The sequence below is a fragment of the Pempheris klunzingeri genome, chromosome 11, assembly GCF_042242105.1.
Source record: "Pempheris klunzingeri isolate RE-2024b chromosome 11, fPemKlu1.hap1, whole genome shotgun sequence".
Lineage (NCBI taxonomy): Eukaryota > Metazoa > Chordata > Actinopteri > Acropomatiformes > Pempheridae > Pempheris > Pempheris klunzingeri.
In genome coordinates, this window is record NC_092022.1 from 23,747,964 (window position 1) to 23,764,522 (window position 16,559).

Sequence of the window (16,559 nt, forward strand, 5' to 3'; positions counted from 1 at the left end):
GTGGCTGTACTAACGTCTTTAGTCACACTGGAGATGCAAATCAAATTAAACCCACTTGTTCTGTTTCGCACCTCCAGAGTGCAGCTGCAGAGGAGGTCGCTGTGACCCTCGCACGGGAGAGTGCCGCTGTCCTGACGGGATGACGGGGAAGCAGTGCGACACCTGCTCACAGAAATACAGCGTACCTGTGGAACAGCACCACGGCATGCACTGTGAACGTAAGTGAACACACACACACACACATGAGACAGCGGCTGAGCAGAAATTCTGTTTCTTAATTGCGTTTGTGCGTGTGTTTCCCCTCGCAGCGTGTGACAGCTGTGTCATCGTCCTTCTGGAGGATCTGGACAAGATGAACAACAACTTCCACTCAGTAGCCAATCAGCTGAGCAGTCTGAACGCCAGCTCCATGGCCTGGACTCAGCTGCACCATCTCAACAAGTCTATGGAGGACGTCGCTGTGAGGACACACACACACACACACACACACACACACAGGCTGAAGGAACAGGCTGCTGTACTGTTGGTGTCACATTGCAGGCAGTTTTTTTTTAATAATAAACTCATTTCCCATGATTCTAGCGTGCCATCGAGAACTACAACAGCACGCTGGACGACAGCAGGAGTCGCGCCGACATGCTGGACGCTGAGATCATAAATATCAATGATGACATTAATGTACTGCAGGACAAGGTGTGGTTACTGATGACACACACACACACACACACACACACACACACACACATTCTCACACTCTCTAGAGCAATCTAAATTCATCAAACCTTTACTTAAAGAAGCTTAGATTTGCCTTGATGAATCCAGTCCACTTGTCTGAAGAGCAAAGAATGCTGCTCAGGGTCACAGTGTTTGTGGTGCATTCAGTTATTGTTTGATGATTATGATTAGACATTATTCATCGATTCTCTTTAAGTATACATATATTGTAATTAAATTCTTCTCAAGATATTTTTGTCTGAAATGTTGATCTTCATATAAACAATAAGTTCACTGATATTCTAATATTATGAGTTTACAGATCTTGAAACAATCTTGAAAAATTGTTTTTTTTTTTTTTATTTCATGATTTTCGCCGACACAATATAACTCTACTGTGTTTTAAGAACATGACTGTAGATATTGTGACGGCGATCATTATGGGGTTTTTAATTGTGCCCACATCACTCACTCCTACTATTTTTATTACACAAAAACATAAAAGTCTGTGCAGAAAGAAATAAAGCTCTCTACGTGTCTTCCACAAAGAGTTAGTTTCAGTAAATGCATTTATTATAATATCTGCGTATTATTCTACCAGCCCTGTAGTTTATTGTCCGTGTCTCCTTGGGTTAGAAATAATGAACAGTTTCCAGTTTTCTCTCCACCTTTCATCAGACAGTCGTACCAACCACAAATTTGAAATGTTCTAAATGTGTGTGTTTTCATGTAGAACTGAGCGTGTGGTGTGTTGTGCTGTTTTCAGGTGGCAGGGATGACCGACAGGGTTGGTGACCTGCGGGACAGTACCAGCAACACACACCAGAGGGCCAGAGACCTGCTGTCCTTCATCAACAACATGACCATGGATATTAACGGTACGGCAGCGAGTCCATCAGACATTAAAACATAGTTATACAGCACGGCTGCATCCAGCAATCATTTTTGTTAGTAGCTTTGTCAGTAATTAATCTGCGGACTATTTTCTTGATTAATCGTCGGGTCTATAAAACATGAAAAATGTCTATCACAGCATCCTCCAACAAACTCAGAAGTATAATGAATAAGTATGTTTTATTTTCACAATCGAGAACCCGTAACTCCTGATAAGGGACTAAAACGATTATCTTAATGCAAACAGTCAGTGCATCACCAACATTATGAGTCACTGAGACACATACTAAGAGGTAGTTTTAACATTGTTTTCTATATGCAGAGAAATTGCCAAAGAATATTTTGGTTTGTGACTGAGAGGTAAAATCATGTTCACTATGCAAAAATGACAGATTTTAAGTGATTTTCATCTCAATCCCTCTAACAGAAATTAGATAGCGTAAAAAATACATACATTTGGTATAGATCAAATGAAAAGCAACATCCAAAGTATGAAAGTGACTTTTGGCGCTGGTGGAGAAAACCTGAGTTGTGTTTCATAAAAAAAAAGAAAACATTTCCACATAGTGACATTTACCGTGGACCAGGATACAAGTAGTTTAACTGTAATCTAATAATGAGAGGACTTTTTTCTATAGATGAGACTGTCTCATCTAACAAGTTGATAGATAATGATTGATCACTTTTTTTCTGATGTTCCACAGATATTATGCTGACGGCCAACCGGTCCTCGCTGAATGACACGGAGGCAGAGGAAGACATCGGGGAGAGAGAGAAGAAGATGAGGGAGGTACAGGCCATGCTGAGGGAGATGAGGTACAGGAGCTGTGTGGGACAGAAGAAAGTGGCTGGCAAAGAGAAGACAGAGGCAGAGAAATGTAAGTTTATCACTCACACACATCCAGAAAAAACTCCCACAACTGAATTTAGATTCATCAACACCCTCACCCTCCCGACCCTCCTCCTGCTGTCTGTTGTTTGAATGTTACTCCACAGTAGACGTATAAAGGAGTTCTTATGTCACAGGATCACTCCTCTTTCGAGCTGTTAGGCCGAACGCATACAAATGAACTGTCACATTCACATCAGGTATGTTTTAAACGGGTCAAGCGTGCCAGATGAAGAATATTCCCTTGTTTAACCAGTGCGCCAGTGCGTTTGTTCACACAGGGAATGAGCACCTCAGTGATAGTTACACATGTAGTATTAATAATGGTATTATGATAGTGTATTTGATGAATGTGATTGATGAGTACACATTTTGCAGCATGATAATGAAGAAAATCCTCACACTGACTACTGCATGTAACAGGACTAATATGAGAACTCCAGACACCTCAGCTCATGGCGTGATATGACTCAAAATGCAATGGCTTACTTATAAAGGGAGATTCAGTAGACGTTGATATGTGACAGTGACGTTTCTTATGGTCGCAAATAGGACAAATAAACTGAAGAACTGATGCACAGTGGTGGAAGAAGTACTGAAAAACAAGAATTAGTGCTCATAGATTAAAACAATGCAAAATGATTCCAGACCAACTTTTCCTCAGTGGTTCAGGTCAAAAGCAATCCAAAGAAACTGTAGGTGTGATCACATCCTCAAAATCAGTGTCTTTGTGTCCCTCTGTCCTGTGCTAGTGTTGGCTCGCGTGATGAAGGAGTTGGTAGGCCGGCAGGGAGACAACAATGACTTGGCCAAGGATATCAGAGACCGCCTGGCTCGCTTCCACTCCCAAATGATGGATCTGCGAGACGCCCTGAACGAAGCCGTGAACAACACCGCCAGAGCCGCAGAGATCAACAACGTCAATGAGAAAACCCTGGAGGACAACAAGGTGAGCCGGGAAGGAGGCGAGGACGGGAAGACGGGAGCAGAGGACGGCCATCAAACACTATATTAACTCTCTCACTCACTCACTCTCTCTCTCTCTCTCTCTCTCCTGCAGAGGAAGATAGAAGACCTGCTGTCGAAGCAGAAAGAGGTGAACGACCAGTTACAGATGGCTGAGGATGATGTCGCCCAGGTCAACGATGTGCTGTCCATGCTGCACGACTCCAAAGAGGTCCGAACAAACACAAGCACGCAGACTGAACGTGTAGAAAGCAAAATGTGTGATGTGTGAGGACACCGCTCTCCGATTGGTCAGAATTTCCATTTGGGAAAACTTGTGGAAGTGAAAGAAGAGCGGACTCCTGTTAACGGAAGGACGACTACGCAGGTTGATCCTGGCCGAGCTTGTTTATTACATCATTTGCAGTTATTACTTTGGGCAAATGATATAGTTTGGAAATGAGACGCAGCTGGCTACGGGAGCTGGTTTGATCCAAAAAGGCCCAATGCTTCCAACAAGGTCTCGGTCCGGTTGTTGTGGTCCACACCCGCCCACATCAACAGCACTTTGGGGGAAAGGCTGCATGTCGTATGATACACATGTTGTTATTCTCTGCTGGTGTACAAAGGGAGCAGTGGTTGTCTTTAGATGCCGTGTTTGAATCACATTGTTTTGTTTTTTTACCACATTTGTCCAGTGAAACACTGCACCGTACATCCCATCACATTACCAGGACATAATAATCCTAATTAATGGCGTCCTAGGAAACATCTTTTACAATGGCTCACAAAAACTGTTTTGTATGATATGTGTGTCTTTAACCCTCAGGAGTACGAGCGGCTGGCAGCCCAGCTGGACGGCGGAAGGCCACAATTGGCAAAGAAAGTGCAGAACTTTGGTTGGGTCGACTCCAAAATTCCCCTGGTGGAGGAAGCAGAGAGACATGCCGAGCTGCTGAATGCTTTAGCCATGAACCTGTCCAGGTAAGAGACCCGTCGGCTACTCAGCTACAACTGTGTATTCAGCACTGTGTTGGGCACTGTGGTGAAAACCTGGTAAATAACATCATAAGTTAGTAAAGATGTTAACAATCTTGTTCAAGGAATTTCCCTTTGTGACAAATCAAACAAACACTGTTGTCTTTGGTTGTCTGCAGTTTGGTTGGAGAAACCAAGAAGGGGGGATTCGTGGATTTAACAAAAACCTACAACAAGATCATCAACAGCATCAAGGAGGCAGAGGAGGCGGCCAAGATGGCTGACAAGGCTGCTAACGACACTATGGAGGTACAGGACACACACACACACACACACACACACGTTTAGTCGAAACAGAACTGGTTTTAAATGATGGATTTGTTCATGCCTGGCCTGCGTGTGTCTAGAACATAAAGAACAAGAACCTCAGTCAGATCGCTGATTCTCTGAAGAACCACAGTGTGGAGTTGAAGGACGAAATCGAAAAGCTAAACGATGAACTCAACAACGGTAAAGGCTCATCTATACGCCATCATTATCTGCGTCTTGTAGGCTTGTAGGCTCTTTGGCCGCTTCGATCATCAGCTCGGATGTTTCAGTGTCGTTTTGCCCTTTTTTCTGCTGCTCAGACCTGAAGCCTCAGCTGGAAGACGCTCAGAAGCGACTGGGTGAGGCCAAAAAGAAACAGGCTGATGTGAAGAAGGAACTGGAGGCGGTTCAGAACAACCTCAACGTCACCACAAGTACGCACATACACATCATACACACACACAATTAATCTAACAGCTTCAAAGTGCTTCCAAACACTAAAAATACTTAACAAAATGATTCTTTCTTACCTGTTTCTATCATTTTTTGGAAAATATTTTCATCCTTGTTTCCCTGCGGTGGACAGACGTGACTCAGGAGATCGACGAGGCAAAGCGAGCGGCGGATGCGGCAAACACCACGGCCACGCGGGTCAACGATGCCCTGCGTCCCATCAAAGAGCAGCTGGACCAATGGCAGCAGACCTACGGAGACGCCAACGCCACCAGCGATGACATCAACAAAGCCCTGATGGAGGCCAACAAGACTGGTAGGAGCTACCAGAACTTCCTTAGCTGTTTTAAATGTTCTGTCAGTAATCCATTTACTTTATTAGCCTTTTAAACCCGTTTTGCATGATGATAATTATACAATATGAAAAATAGAACTGATAATTAGTCACTTAATTCATTGGTTGGCAAGAAAAATGCCAAATGTTTGCTGGTGAAATGTTTTCAGCTTTTTAAATGTCATTATTTTCAGGCTTTCTGTTTCATATCATTCCAAACTGACTATCTAAAGTCAGTGAGCTAATTTGAAGATTATCTATCAGTCTATCAGTGTTAATAACAACAAACTATGAAGTTATTAGTTAACATTAAATGGACTGTGAGTCCTGTAACATAACTCCGTCTCTTTCCCTCTGTCTGTAGTGCACTCGCTGGGTGAGACTATTCCTATGCTCATGAAGAAGCTGGATAAACTGCAGAATCACTCTGCCCTGATGCCAAACATCTCTGAGAACATCAGCCGCATCCGACAGCTCATTCAGCAGGCGCGCAACGCTGCCAGCAAGGTATACACACACACACACACACACACACACACACACACACACACACACACACACACACCAGTAAAACAAAAAACATCAGAAGTTGGAAGTGCAAACCTTCGGCTCCCAGCAGCCTCTAATGTTTATTATTTCCTTTCCTCTGCCCAGGTGGGCGTCCCAGTGAAGTTTAACGGAGCATCTGGTGTTCAGGTCCGTACTCCACCCATCCTGGCCGACCTGGCCGCCTACACCTCCCTGAAGTTCTACATCACCCTGCCGGAGGCGACGCGGGGCAGGCGGCAGGACAGCATCCCAGAGCAGTTCGTCTTCTACCTCGGCAACAAGGATGTAAGCATCACCATAGAAACCCATTTTGTGTTGTGTTGTGTTGATTTCCACAGGACCACTATGGCATCTATCAGTATTTTTCTAAAGGAGATCTCTTGGCAAGGATTTTAAGGGAAGACAACGGTATAGTTTTGGTAGTTCATTCCTGTCTATCTTGTATTCTTCAGTACACTAAGGAGTTCCTGGGCATGGCGCTGGTTGGGAAGAGACTGCGTTGGTACTTTAACATTGGAGGAGAAACTGCTGAGGTGCTAATGGCCGAAGACGTCAAGTCTGACGGAAACTTCAACAGCGTAATGCTGGAGAGGTAACACACACACACACACACACACACACACACACAAACCTGCTTTATCTATCTTTACTGTACAGTGTATCTACTGTAGAGAGTGGATATTTTCTTTTCAGAAAAAGTTGCCATTCCACATTTTTGTATTGATGTGTTGGTGTTTTATTAAACTGGTGTAATTAGATTTTAAGTAATTAGCCTGTAATTAGTAATTAGTTCTAAATGCTGTTCTAAATGCTGTCACCATCAGCTGTCAAACCTTTGTGTGCTCATGTTTGTTCTTCAGCCTTAAAGTCTGCTACACACGTGTTCCCGTATATCTCGCCCTTATCATGTCTGTACATATCTGCTTGTCTGTGTGGCTGAATGCAGGATACTCCAGTTCGGTCAAATGTCCATGTCCTCAGAGGCCACTGAAGGGGACCAGAGAGTCACCAAAGCCTATGTGGAGGCTGGAGGAGATCAGGGGCTGCTCAGCCTCTTGACCGACGACACTGTTTTCTATGTTGGAGGATACCCGAGTACTTTCAAAGTAAGAGCATGGAGGGCTGTGTACTTCTGTTGTGGGTTTGGGGTCAGTCGTAGAGGGGGAACCACTGGTTGAAATATATTTTTCAACCAGTTCCACTGCATCATAGCTGTGGCCAATGAGAAAGTCCACATTTACACATTTCTGACCGGGTTCATGTTCTCACATAAATGACTCATAAATGAAGTCAAAATATTAATATTAAAAAAAACACAGCAACTGACAGTTATTCTGAATAATAAACAAGGTTACAAAGTGTTTCACACAATTAATAAAATACATTAAACCAATTTCAGTCATGTAAGATAAAAGAAATAAGAATTCAAAAGGCAAAGACAGAAATAAAATGATAAATCAAAGAAATTAAAGAATCAGATAATGGTATATATGTCTAAATATGATTTAAAAGCTCTCACTGAGTCAGCCAACCTGATTTCCTTCGGCAGGTCATTACATTGTCTAATCTGTTTTTTTAATTCATCCTTTACTCTATCTGATGTATGAAATTATGTCAGTGGCCTATAAGAAGCTACCAGAGCCCAAACTGAAGCCTTTTTGTCTCTCTTCTTTTTTTTTAGCCTCCTTCCCAGCTCGCCCTGCCTTTCTTTAAAGGCTGCATCGAGCTGGACGCACTCAACGAGGAAGTGCTCAGCCTGTATAACTTTGAAAACATCTTCCAACTCAACACCACGGTGGAGAAGCCTTGCGGCAGGTCAGGCCACACGGTGTCAAGCTGTCACTTCATTTTGTTTGTTTGAAACCTTTGTTGGATGTTGAGTGTCGTGTTTTCTTTTATATTATCTTATTAATGATATTAATGATCAAATACTTTCCTCTTGATTTAACTCTCTCTCTCACTCACAGTTTTCTGTTTGTCTTCTTCATAATGGAATAAAAATACTAAAAACAGGTCCAAGCCACTGCTGACTCAGGCCTGGGTGAGTGATGGAGCGTACTTCGACGGTACCGGCTTCGCTGAAATCACCTTCACTGATGAATCGACTCGCATGCAGCGCTTCGAACAGGAAGTCAAACTGCTCTCACACAACGGAATACTGCTCCTGCTGCTGAACGGGGTACAGACTCACTCACTCATTCATTCATTCATTCGTTCGTTCTGGAATCGTACATATAGCTTTTCCAGCTCAGTCATTCATTCCCTCTAGATTCATCCATTCATTAAGTTTTTTCAACATTCAGTAATTAAAAAGTCTGGTTCTAATCATTTCAGTAAAAAAAAGTGCCTTTTTCTCTCCCTGTCATCCATCAGGATCAGTTCCTGTGTCTGGCCGTGCTTCAGGGCAGACTGAAGGTTTTCTATGATTTCAGTGGCGATCTGGTGGAACTCGAGCCCAAAGACCCATCGTCTAGTTTCCTGAAGATTAGTGACGCCGACCGCAAAGCTGTAAGTCTGCCACGTCTTTCTTGTCTTTGTCTTTCCCATGTGTGCTGTTAACGGTCACTACTCTCTGTATGTATCACATCCCAGATGAACCGGGAACTAGTTATCTTGTCTATCTTGTCTTATCGTCTACTTTGTTATCTTCAACGCTGTTTTTAACTGTCTAGCTGGAGATTATTATCATGCGTTCAACCCCGAACCGTGTAGTGGTGAGGAACAACCGCTTCGGCCTCTACATCCACCAGTTCAAGGACATCCCCCCGTTCAGTGGTCACTACTTCCTGGGAGGAGTCCCAGAGCACAAGATGCCTGCAAAGTGAGTGAGAACATGTTACTGCCATCAGGGATTATGGTGCAGTGCTTTTCACGGCTGCTGGCAGAGGTTAAACTGTTCGTAAGTTTAGACACCAAAATATGTAAAATAATCACAAATAGGGCCCAGGTTTAAAAATATACTGGAAATACTGGAATGAGCCTTGTGTTTGTGAAAGCAAACATTCTCTCTCCGTCTGTTTTCAGGTTGAAGCCCCTGTTTTCTAAGCAGGGCTCTCTGAAGGGCTGCTTCAGGGGCGTGAAGGCCCAGAACTCTCACATCGACCTGAAGAGGATGACGAGCTCTGGAGTCAGTTTTGGTTGCGACAGCGACCTGCTGGTAAGAGACAACAGATCACCATCCAGCTTGTAGAAATAAGAGTTCTTTTTCATGCCATAAGACTGTATATTTGGAGGTGATTTCTATTTTAAAACAATCTAAATCCTCCATCAAGTTGAAATACTAGACATCATCTTTGCTGCTGTTGATGGACATAATCATTTATTGAAACAAGAAAAAAAAACAATTACTCCCAACAAAACAGTCCAGCAGGAACGTAGCAGGAAGGTCTCACACTCTTTACAAACAGTTACGTCCCAGTCTGATCGTACTTTTTTGTCCATTAAATCATTTTTCATTTCTTGTTATCCTAAAACCAATATATTCTCATAAAGCTCACTTGATAAACTGAAAAAAATGTAAATGTGCCCAAATGTTTTCCCTTTAATTCTGCCTTTGAGCAGATGTACATAGGTACATGCAATAATACAGTATGTCTTGACCTGCTGTGTGTGTGTGTGTGTGTGTGTGTGTGTGTGTGTGTGTGTGTGTGTGTGTGTGTGTTCCTGCAGGTGGCCCGTGAGGCTCACTTCTCTGGGCAGAGCTACCTGGACTTTGCTCTGACCAACATCCCCAGCCTCAGGGACAACTTCTACGCCAGCTTCAGCTTCAGAACCAACAAGATGGAGGGACTCATGTTCTACCACCAAGATCTGGTCGGACAAGCCTTCCGTATTTTGTCTTTAGAGAAACAATCTTTTAGACTGAATAGCTGAATAGCTGACACACACGCCCGTCTTACCTGTGTGTGTGTGTGTGTGTGTGTACAGGATGGAGTGTGTCAGGTGTTTTTGTATGATGGCCACGTCGTAGTGAGAGCCGGCAACAGCGAGATTAAGACGCAGAAGACGTACAACGATGACAACAGCCACTACGTCGCCATCTACAACAACGTCAGCGGGTAGGATGATGAGTCCTGTGAAACCCCACACGAAGTTCTCACGTGTCTTCTTCCAAAAAATCAGCATGACGCCATCATGTAGCCGGAAACACCACGTTAACCGTCCGATCGCTCTACCCTCAGGATGCGTCTGTACATGGACGACAAGCTGGAGAAAGCAAAGGAGGTCATCCGCGTGGACAGCAGGGGCGTGACCTCCTCACAGGGAGGCACCTTCCTGGGAGGAATGCCCACCCTGGGCCAGACGAACCTCACCGGATGTATCAGCAATGTTTTCATCAAGAGGTGAGAGGAGAGGGCGGGAGGGGGTGGCTTTCTGTGTGGAGTTTGCATGTTCTCTTGTGCTCACGTGGGTTTTCTCCACAGTCCAGGGACATGCAGGTTAACCCTTAGAGGTCTGCGATCACGTGACGTTTTCAAAGCGCCGTAACAAAAAAAAAAACCGAGGTCACCTGGAGCGCTGCTTTCAACTTCACTCGAAAGTGCAAATTTGAAACTCTCTCCCAGTTTTTGTTTTTGACGTTGATGTGAAACCAGAGATATGATAGTTTTAATTTCCATCCATCCATCCATTTTCTATACCGCTTATCCGTCAGGGTCACGGGGGGAGCTGGAGCCTATCCCAGCTGACTTCGGGCGAGAGGCGGGGTACACCCTGCCAGCCAATCGCAGGGCCACATACAGAGACAGACAACCTTTCACTCTCACACTCACACCTATGGGCAATTTAGAGTTACCAATTAACCTAATGTGCATGTCTTTGGATTGTGGGAGGAAGCCGGAGTACCCGGAGAGAACCCACGCTAGCATGGGGAGAACATGCAAACTCCACACAGAAAGACCCCGGGTTCAAACCGGGATTTGAACCCGGGACCTTCTTGCTGTGAGGCAACAGTGCTAACCACAGCACCACCATGCTGCCCCAGTTTTAATTTGATAGTACAAAAATATTTATCCGCCCGTTTTTATCACTTTTTTCTGTTTTTGTAAAATGACAAAAAAATGACGAATATATCGAAAGAAATGCAACGCATTTATACAAATATTTTTGTACTATCAAATTAAAACTATCATATCTCTGGTTTTACGTGGTCTATGGCCTGGACCAGTCCAGGGTGCACCCCACCTCTCACCCAAAATTATATAAGGATAAGTGGTATAGAAAATGGATGGATGCAAAGTAAATGTAATATATGTTTTGATTCTTTTTAAGGAACTGCATTAATTTCTTTTCAAGACTTTTCAAGACCTGCAGATACATGGTTGTAAGCTGAAAGAGAAAAAAATGCTGGCTCTTCAAATCTGTAGTCTGAATTTATAGTTGATTCCCAGTTCTGGTGATGAGGCATCTGTTCACACAACCATACAGGAGGAGTTTTAAAAAGCAGAGAGAGCTGATGTATTGATACATTGGAATCTGCTGTTGAGTATACTTCCTGTTTAAAATGTGTGTAGATAGACAGATACCTTACTGACTTTATTCATGCATGTCTCTGCTCTTCAGGAACACGAGTCCTCAGGTGATTTTGAACCTGCTGAAGGCTGAAAATAACATTAACGCTCCTCTGAACTGTCCCGCTGCCAAAAAACCTCAGCAGATCGTCGCTGCCCAGCCCAAACACAGCAACAAACCCAAGGTACACACACACACACACACACACACACACACACACACACACACAGCAAAATCTGCCTCTCAAACACACACACACTAACAGCAGATAACCGCCGTACCTGGTGATAAACACAAAATAAGAGTTTAGTCTTTCCTGCAGGGAAAGCACAAGAAGCCGACAGGGTCTCGCAGTCGGAACACCAGGGAGTCCTGTCAGGGGAACCTGTCGGACCAGGAGGCCGGAGCGACACACTTCAGCGGCTCCACACACAGCTACCAGAGATACGACTCTCTGCCCAGCTCACTCAGCTCACCGTGAGTGTCAACTCAAACTGGACAGTTCCCACCCACAAAACTGGAAAAGCGTCTCATAATGTTGTTTTAAATATCCATGTTAACGCCAGTGATGGTCTGATGGTTCATCTTTTCAGTAGAGACTCAACGATCTCAGTACCTGTTGGTTGGATTGCCATGGATTTTAGTACACATTCATGTTCCCCTCAGGATGAATCCTAATGGCTTTTGGGATCTAAATAAATAAATATGTAACGTTACAGGGGCACGTTATCACAGATGCTGCAGCTGTGCAGTGTGTTTTAGCCTCTTTTAGCTCATTGTTTTCGTTTAAGGCACTTGTATGTATGGTTCAGTATCAGAGCTAAGACCAGCTTTGGATTCACATGAATCAGGTGGAAGAACACACGTGAGTGGAGTGATCCTGTAGCTCTGTCTGATGAGGTTTCTTTAAAAAAAATAATCCTTTAAAAAAATAGCTTTGGATGTTCTAAGATATTTGCACTTTAATATTTAGTCACTCCCTCTGTCGCTCTCTCTCTGCAGGCCTCACGTCTCCATGGCGCTGAGGATCAACTCCTCTGATGGTCTGGTGCTCTACGCTGCCGGCAGGCAGCTCGGCGGAGCCGTGATGTCACTCAGCGTGTCAGACGGCCACCTGCTGCTTTTGTTGGACGGAGGAAAGAGGAAGGTCAGCCTGCGCAGCCGCAAGAAGTACAACGACGACCAGTGGCACACGGTGAGGTCGCACTGCAGGGCCACATTTAGGCGTACTGATGTAATAGTATTTTTATACTATATACTAGTATAATTAGTATTTTATTTTCAATGAAATCATGGAATAAAAATGGAAAAGTTTGATGAAACGGATACACTCACTCTGTCAGGGTTAGATCACATGAGTGAGTACCAGCATTTACAGATTGAAAGGTCCCATATTATGCTCATTTTAAAGTTCATATTTGTTAAAAAAAAACATTGTTTTTCCCATGGAGCCGTTTCCAGCCTCTGTCTGAACTCCTCATTTTAGAAGAACAGAACAAGCTGTTGCACATCTGTGTCCTCTGTCTGATTCCCTTAAGTATCTAAGCCTCTCTGCCTCTGTCTTTACGTCACTTCAGGTGTTTATAAAGCGCGATGGGGAGAAGATCAGTCTGATAGTGGACGGTATCAGCGCTCAGTCTAAGAGAATCCCTGCAGGAGACAGGACTCGTCTCGCTGGGCCTCTGTATGTCGGAGGAGTCCCGGCCTCACTGATGGTAAAATATCCAGACTGCAAATTACACACACAAGGAGCAGGTACACTGGATGAAACCATAGCTGCACTAGGCCGCTAAAAAGGTGCCCGATCAAAGAACATCCACTTAAAGCCGTTACATTGCTCTGTTGAAAGCCACCAGACTCAAAGTCATTTTACCTCAAAGACCAGTCACACAAAAACACAAACTAACTGACCTCTTGAGGCGGCAGTAGACCGGCGACTGCTGTGGTGTGCAAAGTAAAATGATGTTTTTGTCAATGGAGTCTGGTTGCTTTCAAGAGAGTGATGTAACTGGTTAAACAACAAGATTTTAATGTCACACTTACAACAACAATTTGAGCCTGTCGGTGGCAAACACAAGCACTTCTAATGGACCAGTTATCCTCAAGGTTTGAACAACTTGTGCCTCATTTTCGTAGTTTTTGTCATCATTCTTATTAAGTTATGATGACGGTTTTACTCACCAGCTTAATCTGCAATGAATCTGTAATAAATATTAATATAAAGTCATAATTCAGCTTTGGCACCCCCAGTGGTAGTACCTCCTGACCTGGGGCCAGTAGTGCATAGACTGCACCAGCTTTCATGGCGGTTTTGCCATCAGAATAATTTGAAAACGTTACAAGACATTAGACATGTTCTAAAGAAGGTTACTCCAAAACAGAAAAAGCACCTTCATCACGTGTGTCCTCCCCCTCACATGTTGTACTAAAGCTGTCTGTGGTGTTTGTTACAAACATCAGGCCCCGGGCTCGGGTGGTTTTGTCGGGTGCGTCAAGGACCTGATGCTGGGCGAGGCCCCTGCAGGAAGCCCCGCTCACAGCCAGGGGGCGGTGCCCTGCTTCCAGGATCCTCTGCAGCCCGGAGCGTACTTCTCTGGCCAGGGGGGGCACATCGCAATAGGTAGTTATTGTCACTCTTCCACCACGTCTCATCCATTTATTTCCTGTTTAAGTCCTACTGTTTCCTGACTGAAGCCTCTCTCTCCCTGCAGATGAGTCCTTAGTTCTGGGTCGGGATCTGGAAATCCAGTTAGAGGTTCGGCCCGTCTCAGACTCTGGGCTGCTGTTGCATGCTGGGACGTCACCTGGCCAACACCTGAGTTTGGTCCTCAGCCAGGGAGAGGTGAGACATGCCAGTGGGGGTTTTAACAATTAGAGACATTTTTATGGAATTATGAAAGAAATACACGAACAAGAGAGCTGAAAATAATCATTATTGAACCTAATAGATAAAAACAGGACATAAAAATATGGTGTGTGTGTGTGTGTGTGTGTGTGTGTCTAGGTGACCGTTTCAGTCAACAGCGGTAAAGGTGAATTCTCTACCTCCTTCTCCCCTGAAGAGCCTCTGTGTAATGGACGCTGGCACACAATCACAGGTGGGTTCACGTGGTTCTTTGACTCTAACACTGAGCTGCTGCCCTGCTGTACCGCTGACATCCTGTCTGTGTCTGTGTCTGTGTCTGTGTCTGTGTCTGTGTCTGTGTCTGCAGTGGTGAAGAAGAACAACGTTCTGCAGCTCCACGTCGATGCAGCCAGCGAGCACAGCGTCGGCCCCAAACAGAGCCGCTCTGGAGGGGCCAAAGAGACCGTTTACCTCGGAGGGGTACCGGGTGAGGACACACATACATCTGGCTTTGATCACCAAAATCATGTTCAGTCTCCTGATCCTGTCTCCGTCTCCTGGATGGATGGAGCTGATGTTCAAAAAGTCATTTCACCTTTCATCTGTAACTTGTGTGAATTTCAGGGATCAGGGGTGATCTGGGTGAAGATATTGGGGTTTATCAGTGCATGTGAAAGTGGCCTAAATTAGAATTAAAAAGAGATTCCACGTGATTTGTGCTGTTGAGAGTTTTGTAAAAACTCACGTGTGAGCAAAAAAAACCCGATCTGGGCCACTTTGCCTGCAGCATGAACGTAGCCTTGGACGTGAGCGTGGCTCCTTCTCTCTCCGTAACGTGTTCCTCTCTCTTTCCACCAGATGGCGTCACAGTTCCTGGTCTACCAGTCGGCCTGCCAGCCTTCCAGGGCTGCATCCGCCAAGCGTCCATCAACCACAGACCTGCCATGTTGTCCAAACCGCTCGCAGTGCACGGGGCCGTGGGAACACAGGGCTGTCCACGCATGTAGACCCACCGCGCGCACACACACACACACACACACACACACGCACACAGTCTTATCCTCACATTCCCCAACTAGACATTACTGGTGGTGGGTGTCATGTTACTTTAGCTAATTTAAAATATATAAAATAATATTTATTTTCTATTTTCAGAAAAATGTATATTTTATATTTTCCTGTTTGTCGTTTCAATATGACTGATTTGTTTTTGTGCTACTACAGCGACAACCGTCTGCACACAGAGATGCACTGATACAAGCGACTGGTACAAGCAAATACCAACTCTAAAATCAACTTGATCATAAAAGTAGTGTAGCATATTGTAAATAAAGGCAGCACAGCTTGATTTTTCTTACTTTTGCAAACAAATGGAGAAAAATAAATTATGTCAATCACTTTATGTCCTTTGGCACCAAACTAATTTCCTGAATTTGCAAAGCATTTAAAGTAAATGCTGTGTCCAGCAGTTTATGGTGCATCTCTAGCAGAGAATGTGAGTTGGTACACTGTGAACACTGTAATGTATGAGCGACGTCCTCAGGCACCACAGATTGGTCATGTTACCTGTAACGGGGACCAGGACTGGACTTTTGGGAATATTAATCAAGTCTCAGTGACGCACAGATGAATAAATTCAACACTCCACACAAAGAAAAGGTTGAGTTTTCCTGTAGAAAAAGGGCTAAAGAGCAGGCGTGTCATTGGCTGGTCAAATATTGTTTTAAAATACTGCTTGTGCTTAATGGTCTAAATTCACTTTTACATTAAGGTTTGAGTGTGGTGATTTCTGCTAATTCTTATCATAATAACCAGTTTTTGACCTGAGTTGTTTTCTTAAAGCCCTGATGTTTCCACCTCTCTGCTCCGTTGTCATTAAATAGTCCTATCGTCAGTGCAGTCACAAACTTGGGACTCTTTCCCACCTGTCAGCTCCTGTCCAGTGGCAGGCAGCGTTTCCCATCTCTACTCCGTCATTAATGGAAACATGTACCAAACATGAGTGTGAAGCTTCTATGTAATATAACCACTTCTTCAAACTATCTCACAGAAAGAATAAGCTGTCCCTCCCCCCTCACTCCCGCCCCCATGTGTTGTAAATGCATTTCTAAATAAAAGGTTTTTTTTCATACATACTG

General features: G+C 44.2%; 1 protein-coding gene across 1 annotated transcript in view; it reads left to right on the plus strand.

Annotated features, from left to right (window-relative positions):
- The window catches only part of lama5 (laminin, alpha 5), a 94,315-nt gene extending 77,763 nt beyond the window's left edge, over positions 1–16,552 (plus strand). Inside the window, exons 48-80 of the mRNA XM_070838984.1 lie at positions 78–218; positions 309–460; positions 583–693; positions 1,481–1,592; positions 2,313–2,486; positions 3,250–3,446; positions 3,558–3,674; positions 4,272–4,426; positions 4,600–4,729; positions 4,828–4,930; positions 5,050–5,163; positions 5,316–5,498; positions 5,881–6,023; positions 6,171–6,350; positions 6,518–6,657; positions 7,012–7,171; positions 7,747–7,880; positions 8,079–8,244; positions 8,439–8,573; positions 8,738–8,886; positions 9,090–9,222; positions 9,735–9,878; positions 9,993–10,123; positions 10,247–10,408; positions 11,628–11,760; positions 11,899–12,053; positions 12,579–12,771; positions 13,154–13,291; positions 14,037–14,196; positions 14,288–14,418; positions 14,581–14,674; positions 14,789–14,908; positions 15,280–16,552. Coding sequence (XP_070695085.1) covers positions 78–218; positions 309–460; positions 583–693; positions 1,481–1,592; positions 2,313–2,486; positions 3,250–3,446; positions 3,558–3,674; positions 4,272–4,426; positions 4,600–4,729; positions 4,828–4,930; positions 5,050–5,163; positions 5,316–5,498; positions 5,881–6,023; positions 6,171–6,350; positions 6,518–6,657; positions 7,012–7,171; positions 7,747–7,880; positions 8,079–8,244; positions 8,439–8,573; positions 8,738–8,886; positions 9,090–9,222; positions 9,735–9,878; positions 9,993–10,123; positions 10,247–10,408; positions 11,628–11,760; positions 11,899–12,053; positions 12,579–12,771; positions 13,154–13,291; positions 14,037–14,196; positions 14,288–14,418; positions 14,581–14,674; positions 14,789–14,908; positions 15,280–15,428 — 4,739 coding nt within the window. The 3' untranslated portion in view covers positions 15,429–16,552. The remainder of the gene's footprint in view (positions 1–77; positions 219–308; positions 461–582; positions 694–1,480; positions 1,593–2,312; positions 2,487–3,249; positions 3,447–3,557; positions 3,675–4,271; positions 4,427–4,599; positions 4,730–4,827; positions 4,931–5,049; positions 5,164–5,315; positions 5,499–5,880; positions 6,024–6,170; positions 6,351–6,517; positions 6,658–7,011; positions 7,172–7,746; positions 7,881–8,078; positions 8,245–8,438; positions 8,574–8,737; positions 8,887–9,089; positions 9,223–9,734; positions 9,879–9,992; positions 10,124–10,246; positions 10,409–11,627; positions 11,761–11,898; positions 12,054–12,578; positions 12,772–13,153; positions 13,292–14,036; positions 14,197–14,287; positions 14,419–14,580; positions 14,675–14,788; positions 14,909–15,279) is intronic.
- Positions 16,553–16,559: the final 7 nt, after the last annotated feature.